The sequence below is a fragment of the Arvicanthis niloticus genome, chromosome 1 (genome assembly GCF_011762505.2).
Source record: "Arvicanthis niloticus isolate mArvNil1 chromosome 1, mArvNil1.pat.X, whole genome shotgun sequence".
NCBI classification, from domain to species: Eukaryota; Metazoa; Chordata; class Mammalia; order Rodentia; family Muridae; genus Arvicanthis; species Arvicanthis niloticus.
Window position 1 is genome coordinate 85,086,669 of NC_047658.1, and position 22,139 is coordinate 85,108,807.

Sequence of the window (22,139 nt, forward strand, 5' to 3'; positions counted from 1 at the left end):
CCTAAGTGCTTGGTCAGAGAGTAGAGGGAGACTCTTTTTGGTGGTGTGGGGAAAAATTAAGGGTGAACCAGCCCTAGACTCTAGGTAGAGGAGGGGTATGGAGAGAAGAGACACAGCTGTTTAAATACAGGAGGGACCCAAGGTAGGTACCAGAAAGTTTGAGCACTTCCAAGGAAGGCTCAATCTAAGCACCCAAAGTCATCTCATGCTTCACAAAGGGCCTGTTGCATGACCACTAGCTGACTTCACTGCTGTACAACCAGCACCAAGTGTGTTTACACAAACTGGGATGCTGTAGCTTTCCCAGAGAGTGTCATCTTACCAGACTACAGTTTTATTATGTATGGTCCATCCTACACCTAAATGTCATCACTCAACACAGGACCGTACTTGATTTAAGTATTTGTCAGGGTGAGGCCAAGGGAGGATTTTTTTTTTTTTTTTTTTTTTTTTTTTTTTTTGCTTTTGTTTGTTTTTCTGTAGTGCCAAGAAATGAACCCAGAGCCTTGCACATGCAAAAAAAAAAAAAAAAAAAAAAAAAAAAAAAAAAAAAAAAAAAAAAAAAAAAAAAAGGCCTGGCCGCCCCTTATCTCTATTCAAGCCCAACATTGTTTTCTAGATTGTATTTGTGTGTGCTTTAAGATGTCCATGAGGTTCTGATATGCTGGTGAGGCTGAGAATCCTGGACCTACACCAGTGGTTTTCAATTACCCTTGTCATAACCACCCTGGGGGAGGGCTTATCACAGCTCAGACTTTGTTCCAACACTCAGAGTTTCTGACTTGGGAGACATGAATCAGGGCTGGCATTTGCATTTTGCACAAATCCCCTCACTTTGGTGGTGCTGTTATCTGAAGACCACCTTTTAGAAATAGTTGTGGGTCATTACTTCTCAACTAGGAAAGATTTCTGCCTCTGCAACTCCATCAGGCATTGGTTAATGACCTGAGACTCCCTTAGTTTGCTCACACTGGGCAGGTACTCATGGCATCTAGTTGGTAAGGTAGGAGCTGCATAGGACCGTCCCCACATTAAAGAGTTATCAGCACACAAACAGCAACCAAGCTTGAGAACTTCATCCAGAGGAGGTGGTGGTTAGAAGGTGCTGGAGAATGAACATCTGGGCTTCAAGTGAGCTTAACACAGAGCTGTAGGGAGAGCTGAGCTGCTTGGAGCCGTGTTCATCAAAGCCTGACTGTGATGCATATTTAGTTTCAAGGCAGACTCTAGCCTGACCTCTGTCCATCCGTTGGCTCTGTGATCATGAGCAAGAGCCTCACCCGCTCTGAGCCTGTGTCAATGATCTAGAAACAGGATCGTTTCTGTGTGCAGCGCTGTGGCACAGTGCTGGGGAAAGAGCCTGGCAGATGCTTTGTGTGCTGAAGACAAAACGAAACTCAAGAAGTAGTTTCCACACAGATGTCTCCCTCTAATAGAGAGAAGACTCCCCCAAAATCCCACCTCAAATGATTCCCAACAAGCTCTCCCAGGAATCCTGGAGTGAGCAAAGGCCCTGAGTCAGGAAAAGTGAATATTGCCTGGACCTTTTAAGTTCCTCTGGGACATCAAGGACTGCCTGGCATCACCTGGCTATGACCTTGTCTCCGATGTTTAACACACACAACACATCCTAGCTGGGAAGGAAGCTGGTAGAGTTAAGGTACGTGCTTTCCTCACCACACGCCTTCGCCATCAGCCTCCTGCCCTGCTGTATCTTCACTACAGTAGTTCACCTTTGGTTTTTACTTAAATGGGAGCAGGGCAGACAGATGAAAGCTTCTGTTCTCCTGGAGCTGAAGTTATAGGCAATGTATCCCACCTAGTGTTGGGGACTGAACTCAGGTCATCTGCAAAACAGTATGTACTCTTAACCTCGGAGCCATTTCCCCAGCTCCACCGAGTGCTCATTCTTATATGTCCTTTAACATAAGTTAAATGCAATAAATAAATAAATAAGCAAGCTATGCTCCTTGGGGCTGTGACAGGAAAAGAGAGAATAAAAACAGAAAGGCCAAGGTGGTTTTCCCAGAACAGAACCATTTCTCTGGAGACTTGGAGGACGTCTCCCTGCCACTCACTGACCCAATTGCAGCTGCCATATTGGGAACTCCTTGGGCACTTAGCGAGTTCCTCCCAGAGGCTTTGGTGCTCCAGAGAAAAGAAAGGTCTTTGGCCTAATCCAAAGCCTCTAGGAAAGGAGAGTCAGCCTCTGGCCAGTTGGCTGGGTGAGCAAAGCCGGCCAAGTGCAGGAGTTCAGGCTGAGTCTTGCACACATGCCTCTAGGGGTACGTGCATGACTGAAGCTGTCTGTCTTCATTCGTCAGTCACGAACCATTCACTGAGCATTCTCCACCAAGCTTAGCTGTGTACCAGGTCCAGAGGCCAGGACATCCTACAGAGAATGAAGCATAGGAACTGACTGATGACTCTCAGGAAAGGCAGCCTTATACCCAGAGAGTACCATTCAAGCAGTGTCAATTCTGTGGTTGCCTTAGAATTCCAAGGTATCCAGGTTTCCTCCATAAATTTCCAGAATTTGCATTCGTCTCACTGGTAAAATAAAGCATGGGTTCTGAAGCCTGGCAGACCCCAGTGTTTTTCTCCCGTCTTGTATACACTAGAGAGGGTAATGTCTCATTTAGCAGTAGGGGGCTGTCATGACACTTGCCTCCATGGATCTTGAGATAATTAAATAGTAAATTACAAGAGGAGGGGTGATGGAGATTGGCTCAGTCAATGAAGTAAGTATTTGCTGCTCAAGCATGAGGTTCAATCCTCAGAACCCATAGTCCTGGGAAAGTAGAGACAGGAGGATCCCTGGGGCTTCCTAGCTGATCACCTCTGCTGAAACAGTGAGGTCCAGGTTAAGGCAGAGATTCTGTCTCAAAAATAAATAAATAAATAAATAAATAAATAAATAAATAAATAAATAAAGTTTAGAGCAGTCAAAGAACATACCTGACATTGATCTTGAGTCTTCATATGTATGAGTCCACACATGCATGCAACCCCCCCCCACACACACACACACACAGGTGCACAATCCACAGCTCACACAGGTACACAATTGCATAGAAACCAATGATGTAGCTCAGTGGCACAGCACTTGCATACTATGTATAAGGCCCTCAGTTTTTTCCCCAGCACTGGAATTTTTTTTTTCTAATAGGAAAGATCCTCCCCTCTTCTGATCCTGAAAATGAGCCTGCAAGTCCAGGGCTTCTGCCACACCCATCCTTCCTACATGGTGCTGTTGCTGACATGTAACTGCCACTCATCTTTGAAGGACTAGGGACAGCCTGCAAACCTCACATTATCAATGAAGTATTGGTGAGCAGAGAAGTTGGCTGTCTTCCAGAAGCTCTACTGTGAGAAGCTGGACCCTAAACCCAGTTCCATGCACCTCCCACAATAAGTTAGGCTACCTCTGCCCCAGCTCAGCCTTTGACCCAAGCCTATCTGCATGCAACCTCCTTTCCACTTCTCTTCAATCCAAAGAAGTAAGCCAGAAAATGACACTCTCCCATGCCAGGAGGCACTTTGAGAATATAAACAGAATCAACAGAGAGCCTTGTTAGTGGAATCTATTCCAGGCCAGTGGCTCCTTCCAGTTGCTTGTGATCAGGCGCAGATACTGGGGAGAAACATTCCAGCTGTGGGTGTTTACTTGTGAGCAGGGGAGTCAGGGCGAAGTCTGTTCTAACCTGATCTTATTGCTAGGAGCCAGGCACCCTTGGGCTGGAACCCCTCAGGGCTGGGCTGACTATTGTTTGATTCTGACCGTTGTGGGCCAGTAGCTAAATAGAAATGATCCAATTACACTTTCATTTGCTAACCAGTTACTACAGGCTTGGCCCTGTGCTCAGAACTGGACACAAATACACACAGGAGGGGGCTGAGACATCTATACCCACATCCATATCTATGTGAATATCTTATGTATCTGTATAGATAGCTGTATCCATTTCATGGTGGAGAACATAAAGGCTTACAGAGATCACATAACACCACCTAAAGTCTCAAACTCATCCTGACCACAGGCCAAATCTAAAATCCTTGCAATGGAGTTGTAGAACTCTGGTTTAAAGTACATACTATTCTTGCAGGGGACCTGAGTTTGGTTCCCAGCTCCCACGTTGGTAGCTCACAACCTTATAACTTCAGCACCAAGGAATCCAACACCCTCTTCTGGTTTTCATAGGCACTACATTCACATTTGCAAACCTACACAGAGACATACAATTGAATTTTAAATCTTTCTATAATTCTGGTATCTTTCTTTCATCTCCAGATTAAGATTCTTCAAGGCACTCCAATCACAAACATACCCAGCACATCTACAGAACATATATACAGTACCAAGCCCCTGTCCTTCAGGAACACATTCCAGTATAGAAGTTGCCTGAAGCCAGATAGTTCTACACACTGCAACACTCTCTCTCCTCCCTGCCCATTCACTCACTGATGTCCATGATTCTTATATAAAATGGCAGAGAATTTGCTCACAGTCTCCAACCTCCTCCTATAGACCATAGTTAGATTATTCATAACACCAAATGCAGTGTAACTAATTGTGTTTAGAGTAGAACAGCAAGGAAATGTCTGTACATGTTCAACAGTTGCATATTATGTGTACATGCATGTATGTGTCTCTGCGTGTGCAAGTGCATGTGTCAGATAAGTACAAGCAAGGGGACTACCTCAAGTGTCGTGTCGTCCCCCAGACATTGTCTGTCTTGAGATTTTTGTTGTTTACTTTTGTTCTTTCTTTCTTTCTTTCTTTCTTTCTTTCTTTCTTTCTTTCTTTCTTTCTTTCTTTTTTTGAGACAGCATCTCTCCTTAGCCTGGAGCTCACCAAGTAGATTAGACTGGCCAACAGTACAGATTCAGGCATTCTTTTTCCACCTCCCTGGCACAGGAATTACAAGTGTGTACCACCTGGGGGATTGAACTCAGGACCTTATGTGCACAAGGCAATCACTTTACCATCTGAGCTATCTCCCCAGCCTGTTCATGTGTGTTTAAAATAAACCTTTTCTGTTGGTAGTTGGTTGGCTCCACAATTGTAGACCCCACAGATACAGAAGAATGCTTGCTTTCTGATTTTTTTCCTATACACACATCTATGAAAACATTTGGCTTACAGCTTAGGCATAATGATAAGTTCATATCAACAACTCATAACAAGATAAGGATCACAGGAATACACTGTAAGAGAGGTTATTTTAAACTTCTAAATTGTTTCCTTCTGGAATTTTTGCACTTGATTCTTTTGAACAAAGGGTAACATAACTGAAGCCAAGGAAGGTGTGTGTCCTGGAGAACGAGTTGGCCTTTGTGGATCTCTTCCTGTCACCAACCTTGACACCCAAGGGTTACACGGTCCTCTTATAGCCCATATGATATTGAGTCATACTGAGTTGGTATAAGAGGCTTAGCATGGTCCACCATATTACCAGGGGGAGCCGCTGGGCTCCTCTCCTCAGTCTCTACTCCTGAACCGCCAATGCATACTTGATATTCTCCCCCATCAGTGTTGCTTTTAGCATTCATCCAGAGTCAGCTTCTCTGGCTGACTCTAATCACTCTGATTTTTCCACTTAGTTTCTATTTTATGCCACAGGAATCTGATTACATTGTTAAGTTCCTGCCTCTTTCTTGGGGGCTGGACAGAGTGTGAGTTTTAGCCTTTCAGAGTCCCCTGTCTGAAGAGACCCACATGACTCTGGCCACACAATCTTATCTATCCAACAGATGGAAATCAGCTGGCATGCTTCTGAAAACAGATGGCCCCTCCTTTATACACTGGGAACAGTTTGATGGCGCAGAATGACAGTGTTAGGAATCCTGGGGCACAGACTCAACTTCCTCCCTCCATCCCTCTCTCCCTTCCTTTCTTTTCTTTGTCTTTCCTCCCTCTCCTCCCTCATTTTCTTTCTGTCTTCCTTCTCCATCCCTTCGTTCCTCTCTCCCTTTCTCCCTCCCCCCTCTCTTTCTTTCTTTCTGTCCCATGGGTGGAACCTAGAGTCTTGAGCATGCTAGACTGGTACTCTACCACTGAACTATATATCTAGCTCTTGATTTTTAAGACACTACTATGTATTCCAGACTGGTCTCAAACTGTTGGCTCTCTCCTGATTCAGTCTCCAGAATGTTAGGACTACAGGTGTGTACCACCATAGCCAGCAGCTTAACTACTTCTTAACAAGGACCTCCCTGAGCCAGAGGTTCCTGGTGCACTAAGGCCAACTGTCTGTTCCAAGAAACTTTTTTACCAGAAATTTTTTCATGACACGATAGCCATTTCACTTGTATGATCTGATTTCCAAACACTCACCTTCCTACTCCAGAACTAAAGCATCCACAACTCTGTGTATCTATTATGAATATGTTCTGCTCTCTAACGCCATAGAGAGAATTTACAAAAGGTGGGGAATTTTGTGTTTTTGTTTTATCAGCATCAATGCCCAAGTTGCTTTAAAGGACAGTACAGGGTCACTGTACCGGACTTGGTCACTGCCTGACACCACTCTATGGCACCTGGCATGTGGACAGAGTAGGATGGCTTTGGACTTGGCTGTTCAGCTTCTTCTCCCATCTCTGCCTTCACAGTGTGGCCTGGGAAACATGCCAAACATTCTAAGCCTCAAACAGTGTTAATGCATTCTTAACCAAGACCAAATAACAAATGACTCAGAGCCCCAAACACAGTGCTAGTATGTGGCAGGCCCTCAGGAAACATAAGCTCCTCTGAACCACCACAGCATCCACTCTTCATCAGAATTCATTTGTTCATTCATTCATTCATTCCTTCATTCAGCAACTCTGGCAAGAGGCCCTATGACTAGAGACCAAAATGGAAGTTGAATAAATGAATGGTATCTGGTATGATAGGATGTCAGATGGGGAGCTGAATGACTTCCTGAGTTCTGGATGGATAGATGAAGTAGGTCAGAGGTGAGTAGGTTGATAGAGTAGGTAGAAGGGTAAATGGAGCGTGTGTGTGTGTGTGTGTGTGTGTGTGTGTGTGTGTGTGTGTGTCTGTGTCTGTGTGTCTGTGTGTCTGTGTGTGTGAGAGAGAGACAGAAAGAGAAAGAGAGTATATTGTGTTGTACATATGAAATGGGTAGATAGATGAAGAGTTACATGGATGAGTGGGTAGGTAGATGAATGAAATTAGAAGATGGATGGATGGACAGATGGATGGATGGATGTAATCAATAGGTTTGGGATAAATGGATATATGAAGCTTTATTGGTCATCCAGAGTCATTTCCTCATCAAATACAGAAATTCTGTAATAACTGTTTTAAAAAGCCTCCAGACCCCTGCCTTCTTACATCCAATAACTTACAAAGTATTTCATTAACAAACACCATTGTCAACTTTTCTTTCCAAGGTTTTAGTGTGATTGTGTAGTCTAAGTTAGTGGTCTAGGGCACGGTCTTAAGACCTGGGTTTGCAGCTCAGCTTAACTAATTAAAGCTGCATGACCTTGAACAAATCCCTTGGCCTCTCTAAGCCGTGGGTTTTCCTCTGAAGAATGGAGGTAATAGCAACCTTGCTGGGTTGTCAGGACGATTAATGAAATAATGAGATCAAGGCCAAACCAGTGCCCCAAACAGGTATTGCTATTGGACAGAGCTGGCATGTCCACTCTTGAAGCTTTTGTTTTTCTCAGCGCACCTGCTGTGCATTGGATTTTACCTGAGCATCATGTATCTGATGGTAAATAAGAAGGATGAAGTCCCTCATCTCTTGGACCTTATGCTCTAGCAGAATGCTCCGATAATAGACAAGCAAACACATAAACAACTTCAGATGGTGTTAAATGATGTGCAGAAAATTGGAACAGGTAAAGTGAGAGATAGAAAGTGAAGATAATCTTTTATTGGACTTGGGCTGGTGACAAGAAGGTGTAGCCATTCTAAGCTCCAGGGAGACGGTGTCCAGGAACCAAGAATCACTGTCAAAATGCCCCAAGATAAAGGAGTTTATACAGGTAAAAAAGCAAGAAATCGAGGGGTGAGCTGGTCACATGACTGCTCTGAGCAGAGGTCAAGGAGGAGCTGTGTCAAGCCAAAAGCCCAACCCTGTAGTTTAGTCATTACTCCTGTTAGTTTGTGGGCGAGGTCGTTTGGTTTGCTTTGATGGTTTTAAAAATAGATGAATGATTTAAAGCATATAAGTTTCACTATGTAGCTTAGGCTAGCCTAGGATTTGTGATCCTCCTACCTCTGTCAAATACTGGGATTACAGGTATGTGTCACCATTCTGGGTTTGGACGTCCTTCATACTAATCTTGTCCTCTGGAAAGAGCCTTCATCTGGCAGCCACTAAGCTTTCTGGTAGCCACCACACACTCCCTCCCGAACTGCTGACCGCCAGGCTGAGCAATCTGCATTCTCAGGAACCCCAGTCAACACTCTGAACTCCTGAAACCATAGCAATGTTCTGAGACCCACAAACCTAGACCCTGCCAAGAGTAAAGTTAAACTACAAGAGATTAGATCAGTCTGGGAAAGCCAGACAGCACTGAGTCAGTGCAACTTGTAACACACTAAAATCGGGAGGGTGTTACTCACTGGCCTTGGCCCTGGACACGGGGATTTTTCTAAGACTGATTTTGGGATAAAAGGTGTCTGGAACCATTTATTCAGATGGATTGGGTAGAGGATCTGGATTTCCAAAGGTAACAGATGATAGTCTATGACAGTGGCAGATCTCCAGCCTGGATGATCCCAGAGCTCAGCTGGGTCATTAGGACTTAGATAGCTGCAGCCTCTCAGAAGAGCTTCCCTCTGTCTTGGTTTTCTTCTGGCAACTTCCCTCTTACCATCTTCCAGTTCGATGTGCAGCAAGAACTTCTTTGTCTGTTAACTCCAACAAGACGAAGGCATTGTCTCCTTCGCAAACTGCTTGCTTGGCTCAACCATCTATCCAAATAGTGTTGCACTAAGGGATGGCTAAGTTCTGGCCAGCCATTCCTGAACTACAGGCCACCTCTGGATTGATCATCAAAATGATGCTTCCCACATCTGTAGACTGAGCCTGGACAAGAGAAGGAGCCACAGAAAATGGACGATTAAGGGCTGAGGAAATAGTTCAGTTGGTGAGGTACTTACAGTACAAACATAGACCCAAGGGCAGATCCTCTGCACCTATGTAACAAAGCCAGTTCTACAATCCTCGTGCCAAGGAGGCAGAGACAAGAGGATCACTGTTGCTGTGATGAACCGTCATGACCAAAGCAACTTGTGGAGAATAGGGTTTATCTGGCTTACACGTCCATACACTATTCATCATTGAAGAAGGTTAGGACAGGGACTCTAACAGGTCAAGAACCTGGAGTCAGATGCTTATGAAGGAATGCTGCTTACTGGCTTACTCCTCATGGCTTCTCATCCTCCTTTCTCATAGAACCCCAAGACCATCAGCCCAGGAATGGCACCACCCATAATGGGCTGGACCTTTCCACATCAATCACTAATTAAGAAAAAGCTCTATAGGCTTGCCTATAACCTGATCTTCTGGAGAATTTTCTTACCTGAGAGTCCCTCTTCTCAGATGACATTAGCTTAGGTCAAGTTGGCATAAAACAAGCCAGCACATAGTCAAATGTATGTATCAGTCTTTTCAAACTCCTGTGGTATAGAGAGAACCACCATAAGCACCACAAAGTCTCCTACCACCTTGTATATGGACAACATAAGGGTCTAGGACATACTTGATTCAGCTGACTCAAGCTCTAGGATTCTATAGGATGCTATGTTCCGGTCCCAGAGGAAGGGTAGGAGACAATTCATACATTTTAAAGGGCAGGCCATCCTCAAGTTTATCTCTATGGTCTTCTGGTTTTCCCTAGGCAAAGCCAACAAGAATGTCCAGTGGGATGAGGATGCTGTGGAATACATGCCCGCCAACCCAGTTAGAATCGCCTTTGTCTTGGTGGTCCATGGCCGTGCCTCTCGACAGCTACAGCGCATGTTTAAAGCCATCTACCACAAAGACCATTTCTACTATATCCACGTGGATAAGGTAAAGAGCCACTATTCATATCTCTGTGCTGAGCTTTCTCTGCAGTCTGTCTATCCATCTCTGATCCTTCCTTCCACCTCACAAAGTCCAGGCTGAAGTCTAGAAATAGAACAACAGCATGTGATTCCTAAGTGATCTGTGTTTGTGAGTGTGTGTGTGTGTGTGTGTGTGTGTGTGTGTGTGTTAGTTTCAGAATGTTTAGTTGTGGTGTTCAGTTTTTTTCTAAAAAAAAGCTTGGGTTTTTTTGTTTTTTGTTTTTTGTTTTTTTTGTCTTTTTAATCTTCCTCGACACGTAATAATTACACATATTTATTGATTAAAATTTGATATGTTGCTATATGTATGCGTGGTGAGCCAGTCAGTTCAGAAAATTAGCATATCCATAGCCTTAAATTCTTTTCATTTCTTTGTGCTCAGATCATTCCAGATCCTCCCATGGGCTTTTTTCACCATGTTCTATATTACTGGTAGTGTTTGTCTTCCTCCTACATAACATAACATAACATAACATAACATAACATAACATAACATAACACACACACACACACAAGAATTTCTTCTTAAAACCTAACTGTGCTGTTTTGTTTTGTTTTTTTTTACCTCTTCCTCTCCCTGCCTAGTGCCCACTTCCTGCCCTCACAGATCTGTGAAGCTAGCTATCTTAGTTAGCAGTGAGCTCACTTTTTCTAGAGAAGTCCGGGTAGTTGAAATATCCTTCTAGAACTAAAAAGTTCTTTCGTTGCCTGACTGCAGCCACAGACAACTGTCAATCAATGGGCGTGCCTGTATGCCAATAAACCTTATTACCAAAACTCATACATGGCTTGTTGACTCAGGAGCCATTTTTTCCTAGAAGATCCTGTTGATCACAAGATATGTGCATGTCTAAAACCCTAGAGCACCTAAGGTGGAGACAGGAAGGTTTCTCTGAGGTCAGGTTCATCCCCTTTCTTCTCAGAAAAGCACAGGTTGAGGTACTAAGACAGTGGTAGAATGCTCACCTAGCAAAGACAAGGCCCAGTTATAGCTTTAACACCAAATAAATCCAAAGAGGCTATTTTTATCCCCGAGATGTGTTTCTAGTCACCCTGTGAAACAGTAAGGGAAGAGAAGTAATCCCAAAGGACAGAACATAGAAACCCCACCTCCTACCCACACAGACTCATCAAATTTAGATAGACCCATGTTCTTGAGCTTGGTACCTTGAAATAACATGCAGCAGTCATCTATGTTATCATGTAGTGTTCTAGGTCCATCACCTCAAGCTCACTGGTTGACTAACTCTGCAGTGGACTTAGGGAATATGAATGTCAGTACCTAGTGGTTAAATATTGGTATAGAAAGACACTGCAGGCTGGCGTCAGCAACAGCCAGTTCCACTGTGATCAGACACACCAATCATAAGGGAGGGAGGCGGTTGGGATGTCTAAGGGCTGATGTCCTCTGAGCTATCTACTGACCCCTTTTCTCCTTTTCTCTCCTGGGAAAAGCGTTCCAATTACTTGCATCGGCAAGTGCTTCAGTTCTCCAGCCAGTACAACAATGTCCGAGTCACCTCCTGGAGGATGGCCACCATTTGGGGCGGAGCCAGCCTCCTGTCCACCTACCTGCAGAGCATGCGGGATCTACTGGAGATGACTGACTGGCCCTGGGACTTCTTCATCAACCTAAGTGCTGCTGACTACCCCATCAGGTGAGGCAGTCACCAGCTCCAAGGCGATCAGTTCCAGGGTCCTACTTCCTCCCCTCTTCCTGTAACAACAGGAATGAAACAGGAAAGCTCAGGCTGTCGGCTTCCTGTCCAGTGAAGCGTCCTGCGTCATAAGATGCCCTGTGTTTTCTCTATGAGATCAGCCAGCATTACATTCAGAAAGCAGAGGGAAAAAGTGAGAGTGCATTGTATTCCTAATGAAAAAGGCCAGGAGAAGCCATGTGAATAACAATAGAAGAAGATGAACTAGAGGATGCTGCCTTGGGAAGTGTTCCTAGGCAGAGAAGAGCTGGGCCAGCCCTGGGGTGAAAACATACCTGGTGTGGTTAAGAGGGAGTTGGGCTTGGGAGTGATGTAACAGATAGTGAGGGATAGGGTAACCAGACACAAGGTCAGAGAGTCATGGAACTGTTATTCCAGGCCAGATAGATGTAAGTGTGTTTTGAGCAGAGGAAGGACAGATCTGACCTTGGTATTAAACTCAAAGTAGCCTACTAGAATGGCAGTTGCTTGTAACAGCCCAGGAGAGGTCACATATAGGAAGTGGGAAAGATCCTAGAATATATTCTAGAGCAAGATGAGTTGGCAGTCAAGGCTGGAGCACGGAAGAGTAGGAAGAGCATTCTAGAGCAGGCATCATAAGCTGTGCACTATTAACATCTGAGCTGACACATTCTTTACTCTGGGGCTTCCCCTCGCCATGTCAGGTGTGTATTTGTGTCTTTGGTCTTTACCTACAAGCTCCTAATAGCATGTTCTGCCCACTTATATCCTTCTCACACAATGTCTGAAGATATTGTCAAATGTCCCATGAGGGGCTAGATCACCTGCTGCTGAGAGCTACTACTTTTTTAAATGAGAAAATATAATGGGTAAAATTATTAATAAAGATGAACATTTTCATCTGAGAAGTCTAAAACTGGATGGAGTTCAGTGAGCAATAGCTTGAGGAAAGGTGACTCTAGCTAGACAAGAATAGGGCAAGGGGCTGTCTTCCAATAAAAGACTGAATTTAGAAATTTCTCCAACATGCTGTATATAGCAACTGTTGCAGAAGGGAATTCCTTGAGCCTTTGTAGGGAACCCAGTGGTTAGGTGGTCAAACTCAAGTCCATATTCATACAATGAAGATATGACAGCAAGGATTAGAACCAGTTCTGTCCATTTCCAAAGTAGATGTTATTTCTGCTTAAAATTCACCTCCTGGGAAAATCGGGAAGCTGGGCTGTCTGTAGAGTTGCAAGCTGCCTAAAAAATGCAGGAGAAAGCAGGCCAGGCAGGCATACCCACAGCTGCCACCTCCTAGTTATGCTGCTTTGCAATGATTGCTACCCCAGCTGTAACCATGGCCACTTACCCAGAAGGGTCAGGGTCCTAGCGGATGCAGGCTCAGATTCTCACCAGACTGTTCAGCATGGAAATCCAAGATCAGTTATCAAAGCAGCAGCCAACTTACAGGGACATAAATCCATTCATGTGACACCAAGAGGCAATAACAGACTATAGCAGAGCATGAGGCATTTGCAAGGTACTTGATGCATATCAACTGTTGCCATCTAAGTTGCAGCCGAGTTTGCATTTTTTATCTTTGCAAGGGCCCCAGCTGTCTTTCTCAGACCATGTGCTGAAGGTGTGTGCTTCGTGGCGCCTTTAGCTTTACAACTCAGTGTTTGTGTCTGTGCCTGGCTTGTTCTTCCTCTGTCTCCCAGGTAATTGCCAGAGAGTCCACCCACCCCCTCAGCTCTTCTGCGCACTCTGTCCTGTCAGCCTTATGGCTAGAGGCAGCTCATACTCCGGGCTCTGCTGTTGCCTCTTGCTGTTGTTTCTATGAAGTCTCCCCACACAAAAACATATGGATTTTTCAGATGAATGGTTTTATCCTGGGCAACTCTGATAGGTTTCATGTTCCATCTGCCGTTCCATCTGTAGCTTCTAAAATGACTCCTTCCATCCCAGGAAGAATAAGAAAGTTAAGAGCTTTTCCAAAGTGGAGTGGAAGTGCCCACTTTAGATGTTTCCAAGAGGCTTTGAGAACTCAGGGAGTGTTCATGAACAGAAGCAGCCTGAGGTATCCGGTCTGAGCCCCTCTTCCCCTGCCCATCATTACTGGGCATACAGACTCACTTCCTAAGTAATTAAGACTCATTGACTTATAGAGTCATAGACATGTTAACTCCTGGACACAGGTAGCCATGTGAGTTGGTGCATACTACTTTAATTGTGTACACCTCAATTTTTTTACTTTAAAATTGAGCACCGTAGACTGCAGTGCTTCTTGCAAGAGGTTGTCAGAGGAGAAAAATGAAAAATGGTCCCTCAGAGGCATCACACAGAGCCTGATGCATGGCAAGTGCTGGGTAAACGCAGGCTGGTCACAGCAGTGGGGTGATGTGTGTATCACAGGCAGGACTTCACACTCCCCCTCCCTTCAAAATATTTCCCCTTTCCCTCTGATGGAGTGAAAAGCCAAGTGATTATTTCTTGACTCTCATCCCTTCGCAAGGTGTGAAAAGCATTGTGAGTCTGTGAACAGTGTTTCAAGAGAAAACATGACATAATTTGTGGGTAAAGGAGATTCATGTGTGTGTGTAATGGACAGGCTAAGTGTGCTCAGACTCCATGCTTTACTGCCCTGCTGTTGATGGGGCACTGCCCTGTGTAGGCTCTGGTTGAAACTAGTAAATGCCCAATACATAGCTAGACATAATGTTCCCAAGTTCCAGTTCTCATCAAAAGATATGCTAACTGTATTTCTCATGCCTTACCTACCAAGAAAGTAACCACACCTAGCATCCTTTTGACTAGCCACATGTACGTAGGGATGAGGCCATGAACATTTCTCCCTGTTGTTTGGTTTGGACCTGCACAGAGACATCCATCATTAGGACTTTTACTTTAGCAAAAAAGTAGAAGGTTGAATATGTCCACAGCCCCTCTTGGGGTTCACATTCTGTCTGTTGTGTATGTGCATGTGTGCGTGTGCATGTGTGTGTGTGTGTGTAACAGAAACTGTTGCCTAAGGAAAACAGTGTTGGCATATTTCAAGCTAAACCCAGGATTTGCCTTTTCTGCCTCTTGGCGACACAGGGCCATAACATGTTACACATAGGGGCCACTATATAGACATATAAGTTATGCTAACAACAGACTCAAACCTGTGTCTTGAGAGAGTACCAGTGTTGGGGACCATACATTTGAATAAGTAGATGAGACACGAAGTAGGTGGTCAGGCCTCTCTATGATCTCCCCAAACCAAGTTTGTATGAGACCTAACATGGAAACACTCTCTTCATAACTACTATGTTCCAGAACCTCTGCTGGGGACTCTAACATATATTTTGATTTTCATCCTATAAAAGAAAGATGTATAAGAAGCCAGTAGCTTCACAGGCTTACTGTGTGTCAAAGCCTTGTCAAGATCAGTGGTTTAACAGGTCTGCTGTGAGTCAAAGATTTGACAAGACCTACAGCAGAGCTGAGTTGCCCGGGGGCTAGATATCAATGTGGGCACCCAGATTCTGTGCCCAGTCACTTCTATGTCATCATCCCTTCCATCCCTCATTGGCTCTTGGGGATGGAAGACTGACACCAAGAGGTAGCCACAGATAGGAGAGCATAGCCCATGGGTGCACAGCGCTTTGCAGGTGCCAACCTTCCAATGATGCTTTGGACAAGGTGTATTTTCAGTGTAATTCTTGCTTACTCCTGATTCTCTGCTGAATAGGAGAGCTCTCTCCAGCAGTGCTGGTTGCCTGGGGCAGAATCAGAGTTACAAATAGATATCAGAGACTCAGGTTTAAAATCTAAGCTTCCTTTATCTTCTTCCTCATTGTCTTACTGCCCAATCTCTTGTATAGCAATTCAGGGGTGTCTTGGGGAAGGAAGAGTTCAAGCCAGCCTAGTGAGGCCAGTGGAGAGAACTCTTTATACCCGTGGATGAAGTCAGCAGATGGGGCTCCTTCTAACAAACCCAGTGGCTTCATAGGTCTACTGTCAGTCGAAGCCTTGACAAGCCCCAGTCAAGGTCTTGTGGTCTGCTTTGAGTGGATCTGTAGGTCAAACAGAGGAGCCAGAAGAACAGGGCCTTGAGTTCACTTGTTAATCTGCTGGTGCCTTGGTGCCCACACTGGGAAGCTTTAGGGGAAGAGATCTTATATCCATCTTGAGATATAGTATTGGTGGCTATGGGAGAAGAGATGGAAGGGGCCACATGGAGGTGGGAAGACCATGGAGGCCAATGCTTCTGATGTTCCAGAACCATGTAAACAGAACTGCTCTCAACCTTCAGGCAGAGGCAAGCATCCAGAAGCCATATGAGCTTCCAGAATCTATGTGGCCATTTAGCCTCACAGCTAATACAGCCAGGCAGCCACCTTCTGCTTAGGGAACTAGAGCCCCGCACCTGCACAGACAGCCTCCTCCAGGAGACTCACAGAGCATTTCAGTGGGAGATGGAGCAAGGAACAGAACAGCCCAGTAGCCTGAGACAAGCATTTGGCAGAGCAGGTTCACAAGAGTTGCTTGTGAACTAGAGAAGTCACAGCCTATAGATTGGAGCAGAATGGAGCTTGAATGGAGGTGTCTTCTCTTTGTTTCCTCGGCTGTTTTATAATTGTGATAAACCATTGTATAACTTGAAACTTATTATTGCTGCCATTTTAAGGATGCAAATGAGTGGTATTGAGTGTGTTCATGTTGGGAAATCATCATACCCGTCAGTCCCCAAGGACTGTCTTGACCTTGTAACCCTGTCTGTGCACCACCACCACCAGCTCTGGTCCTTGGCAGCCACAACTGATCCATCTCTGTGAGTTTGCTAACTCTGTGGACCCCATGTGAGTAGAACCATGTAGCACTTGGTCTGTAACTGTCTTATTTCACTTAGCAGAATGTCCCCAAGGTTCAGCCCATGCCCTTGTGTCAGAATGGCCATCCTTTTAAAGGCTGATGTTTTCTGTATGATCACAGGGAGTGTTTCTAACTTTTGACTATTTGGAATAATGCTGTCATCAGCAATAATGTAGAGATATCTCCTCAGGACCCTGTCTCTATTTCTTAATTGAGTTTGTATATTGCTAAATTTCAATCTTGGTGTTTTTGAGTAACAACCGTAATGCTGTCCGCAATGGCTACACCATTTTGCATTCCCACAGCACTGTGTGAGAGTTCTGGTGTCTTCACATCCTCTTCAACACTGTTTGATTTGTTTGTGTAAAGTAACTATCCTAAGGAGTTCAGAGTCTCTCTTGGCATTTTCAAGCACATAAACCCTTTAAACAAAAGCCCAAGAACCCTAGGACAGCTGATATACCTGTTTATAGACCAGATAGGGAGTTGTCTCCCAACAAGAACTTACAACTCATTCTTTTGATGGTGGTGGTGGTGGCAGTGGCAGGGGTGATTATGGCAATGGTAATGGTGGTGGTGGTGGTGGCAGTGATGGTAGTAATGGCGGTGGTGGTAGGGGTGGTGGTGGTGGTGGTGGTGGTGTGTAAGTACGGATACTAATGTGCCATGGCATGCATGTGCCTATCAGAGGATAGCCTCTTGTCTGTCCTCATCTTTCATTTTGTTTGATACAAGGTCTCCTTTTCACTATTACATACTCCAGCCATCCTGGTTCACTAGCTTCCAGAGTTCTCCCTTTCTCCCTTCTTATCTCACCACAGGAAGAGTTCAAGCCAGCCTAGTGAAGCCAGTGGAGAGAACTCTTTATACCATGGATGAAGTCAGCAGATGGGGCTCCTTCTAACAAACCCAGTGGCTTCATAGGTCTTCTGTCAGTCGAAGCCTTGACAAGCCCCAGTCAAGGTCTTGTGGTCTGCTTTGAGTAGATCTGTAGGTCAAACAGAGGAGCCAGCAGAACAGGGCCTTGAGTTCACTTGATAATCTGCTGGTGCCTTGGTGCCCACACTGGGAAGCTTTAGGGGAAGAGATCTTATATCCATCTTGAGATATAGTGTTGGTGTCTTTGTGATTTCTAGGGATTCAAACTCAGCTCCATATACATGCATGGTGCATTTTCTACCCACTGAGTCATCTCTCCAGTCCTCAAGTGATTCTTCTAGAATATCACCCCAGTCCACATCTGTCTCACTTCAGATCCTGAGTGGCTCTTGTTCTGATCTTGGGCAGGTAGAATCTTGTGTACCCTTCCCAGTGCGGCTGCACCCAGCACACAGCACCCAGCACCCAGCACCCATCACATAGTCTAACAGTAACCCAACAGACACTCTCATATGCATCTTCATTTCAGATGCCCTCAATCCCCAGCCAGGTCAGATCCTCATCAACTCAGCCCCAGAGACCCCACAGGGGATCACAAGCTAAACCATACCCAGAGAGACCAGAACTTCTGGCAAGCCTTTTACCAGGTACCTCCCCAGGTTGAGGCCCTAGGGGTTTGGAGGGAGTGCGTGCAGCAGGGAGACATTTCTCACTCAAGCCCTGGTCGTGGGCTTGACCAGGTACTCAGTAGGGGAAATCTGGGTTATAAGTAATTCTCAGAAACCCATAGCTCTGCTTTGGACCAACTGATTACAGATTCTCTGCGCGTAAGGATCTATGAACATTTAAACCTCTACATATGGTTGTAATACAAGGCAGAGGGCTGAAAGCCACTGTCAGGAGGTGGGGGGCACAAACATTCATCACAGAATTTCAGAAACAGATAACAAAATAACTGCTGTGATGGGAGGTATGGGTGCTGGGGGGATGTCTCTGTTGGTAAAACACTTGCCAGCAAGCATATAGACCATGGCTTAATCCCCAGAACCCATGTCAATCATGGTGAGTGCTTTGTAATCTCAGTGCTGAGGAGGTAGACACAGATAGATCTGGGTTCAATAGATAGCCAGTTTAGCCCAATCCTTGAGTTATAGGCCAATAAGAGATCCTGTCTCAAAACACAAAGTGAACAATTCATCCTACAAAACCTGAAATTGCACATGTGTACACACGCACACACCATGCACGCACACAAAACAATAAACTTTATGGGCTGCAGTACTTGTCAGGAAGTCTTATTTTAGGGTGCCAGCCTGGGTCTTTGAGTGTGACCGGTGCTCTTTCAGCATCTGAACCACTTTTGTCTGAGTGCTCAGAAATGCACACCCTCTTTCCTGAGACCCTGAAGCCCCAGGGGACAAAAGCATCCAGCAAAATCTCCTCCCAGATAATGTGTGATCTGAAAGGGTGCACCTGCTCAGGCTGCTGCTGCAGGGACTGGGATAGTGAGCCTTGCTGGTAATTATGCTGTTAACGGCCTTGTTTGCATCTAGTAGCAAAATAAACATATCTCTAGGCCTGTTATTTTTCCAGCCGACAGCCCACACCCCCGCCCTGCCTTAGCAGAAACGTCGTTTGTTTTCCTCCTGCCTGATGCTCAAGCTGCATTTTAGATCAGACAGCTCTTGGGCCTTCTTGAAACTAAGATGGACACCACCACACACACACACACCCAATTATCTACTAGACCAAAAGGGTGACTATCTGGAGCAGCTGGAGTTCTCAGACCTCTCTTGAGAGTCAGAGGGAAAACATTCAGGTTCCTCGGGAAGCCACAAGTGGTCTCTTGGGTTTAAGACCTCATCTTAGTCCTTGTAAATAAGAATGGAGATTTCTGGAGGAAGAGATGGTGCACAGCAGTTGGGAACGTTGTAGAACAAAGGGCAGGAAATGAATGGGAGTTTGCCTGAGGAGTGTTGCCAGCACGTGCAGTTTCCTCCTGACTCACTAGCTTTTGTAGGGCCAAGAGGAGTGTGCAGGCTCTTGGGAGAGAGTTGGTGCTACTCTCTACTACACTGCTTCTTTTAAAAAGAAATCAGGTGCTGGAGAGGAAGGTCTGAATGGTTCATTCTTGAGTGGTATTAAATCTGCTCTCTGGCCTACAACATAGCAGAGTTGGCTCCTTCATACAAAGGGTGCTTTTTGAGAGTCTATTGGAATCCAGACATTGTGCTCACCCCAAACCTTCTGATAACATATTTGGAGTGATGGAAGTGCACCCTAACATATCATCCAAGGCTATGGACTACATGATATCACATGAAAATTGAAATGTGCCTCATGGGGCAAAGCAACTAACTTCTAAATTTTATTTTAACATAAAGGTTAACAGTGACCTCAAAATGCTTATGTTTGTTTCATGGAGCAAAACTCCACTAGACAATATTAACTATTTACTTTTATAATGCCAAAAGAGGGGTAAGCCAATGTCACGTAGTTTAAAAAAAAGATTGCTACAACCCTCTGCTGATGGTCTCACCAGATCTCAGGTCTATGGTACAGTGAATTTTTAAAAGTTATTTTGTCCCAATTTCTCCGCCTGTGGACCTCAAGGGTCTCCATCTTGTCCTGGCTGTCCCTCTGTGGCCATGGGTAGGAATGGTGTGCATGCAAGGATGCTCTAAGTACATGCTGGAGATTTGAATGTGAGCCTAGGGTGGCTCATGATGCAGGCAAACAGCACTGTGGTGTCTGTTATTCCTCTTGCCTGTTCTTGACACTTGTGAACAGGTAGAAGTTCATTTCAAGGGCAACTTGGATAGATAGCATCTCTTCAAATGTCAAGTAGAACAGGGATTTGTGTTTCCTGCTATTTATATTGATGATGGAAGAGACTTGGAGGAGTACAGGGCCCACTGGGCAGAGTTATATTACAACTGTTACACGAATAAATATAAAATGTGGGTTTTTACATCTTTATTATGTGCGTCTCCTCCCTTGGTGACATCCTGCATCATGGCTCTGCATGCTTAGTAACCTGTCAGGGCCCTAAAAGTAGACACCCAGCAGAATCCCCTGGAGATCTGCCCTTCTCCTGTAGACAATCACAGTTGATGACATTTCTTGGAGCTTACTGGGCATGATATGCTGGGCCAAGTATTTGTCATGTCTGATCCATGATCATGCTTGAAAGAGCCTCTGGGGGTGGATACCACACCAGCATCTCTTTGTACAGATGAACAAACTGAAGTTGTGAAGTAAGAGAATCTTTCAGGGTCTCAAAACTAGGACATTAGGTCTAGGATTCAGATCTGTGCTGCTTCCATCACAGGGAAAAAGAAGGACTTGAGTTTTTCCTAAGCAGTTCCTGTCACTCTTTTAAAATCATCATCACCACCATCAATCAGCTCACGTGTGTGTGCACATGTGTGTGTGTGTGTGTGTGTGTGTGTGTGTGTGTGTGTGTGTGTGTGTCAGACAGAGAGAGGGAGGGAGGAAGAGAAAGAGAGAGAGAGGTTTTATTATGGAGGTTAGAGGACAATTTCAGAAGTCTGTTCTCTTTCTACCTTGAGTTGTAGAGGTTAAACTCAAGTTACGGGTTTTTGCTGGCAAGCACCTTCACCAGCTGAACCATCACTGGTCCTAGATCCTCTTATACTTACTTCATAGTTCTGAACTGAAGCTCTGCGGTCATTTCTCCCCATCCTAGTCCCTGCTGGATGAGAAGTGAGGAGAGAGTTACACACAGCAAAGCCCAAGAGCCAACCAGCCAATCCTTTCTGCCATGTCCTTAGTGCACTCTGTGTAGTCACACGGAAAGGGCACTGAGAGTCACTGGATCCAGTTGACTTGTACAAGGACCACAGTCAAGCAGGGATTTTAGCAGGGTCTCAGTGGACTGCTAAAGTAAGATCTGCATAGCTGAACTGGGCTACCACTGTGTCACATGAGCAGCTGACACCAAGAGGGAAGAATCATTCACTCAGAACACTAACTAATCCATTCCTCCACAGCCCACATGGGGACTTCAGTGAGTGCATTTGCCCCAAGCATAAACCTAGGGACCAGCTGTCCTGCATCAACCAGTCACAGCCATCGGGACCCTCTGTAACCCTGTGTGCTATGGCTTGGACTCTACAGATCTTACCCTTAAGTGCCTAACTGTGGTAGTCTATGGGATTCTCAGTCATTTAAACAGTAGTCTAATTTAGGCACAATAAGAAGGAATGGTTGCCACCATTTCCAATATATCTAGTTATTCCTGGCAATAATAATAACAACAACAATAATAGATATGTTGACATACTTTACATTGTCAACTGCTTTACTGGGGCAGAGAAGAAGCCATGTAAACTCAGTCTCTTCCATATTAGAAAAAAAAAATGTTCTCCATGTGCTAAAAATCTACTGTTTCTGGATTTGGAAACAGGGCTTGGAAGGAGGTCATTAAGGTTTGCTGAGGTAAATGAGGATAGGTCCCAGGCTCTACAGAACTAGGCAAATAGACATCAAAGCACCATCCTTGTTTCTCTTTTCCTTGAAAGAAACCAGCAAGAAAGTGGCCATCTGCAAGCTGGGGCGAGAGCCTAAACTGGGAATCAAATTCATTGGCACTTTGGTCTTAGACCTACAGTTTCCAGAACTAAAGTGTCTTCTGTTTAAAC

General features: G+C 44.9%; 1 protein-coding gene across 1 annotated transcript in view; it reads left to right on the forward strand.

Moving 5' to 3' along the window:
• The window catches only part of Xylt1 (xylosyltransferase 1), a 289,608-nt gene that overhangs the window by 200,278 nt on the left and 67,191 nt on the right, over nt 1–22,139 (forward strand). Inside the window, exons 4-5 of the mRNA XM_034505312.2 lie at nt 9,865–10,037; nt 11,528–11,730. Of these exons, the coding sequence (XP_034361203.1) occupies nt 9,865–10,037; nt 11,528–11,730 (376 nt within the window). The remainder of the gene's footprint in view (nt 1–9,864; nt 10,038–11,527; nt 11,731–22,139) is intronic.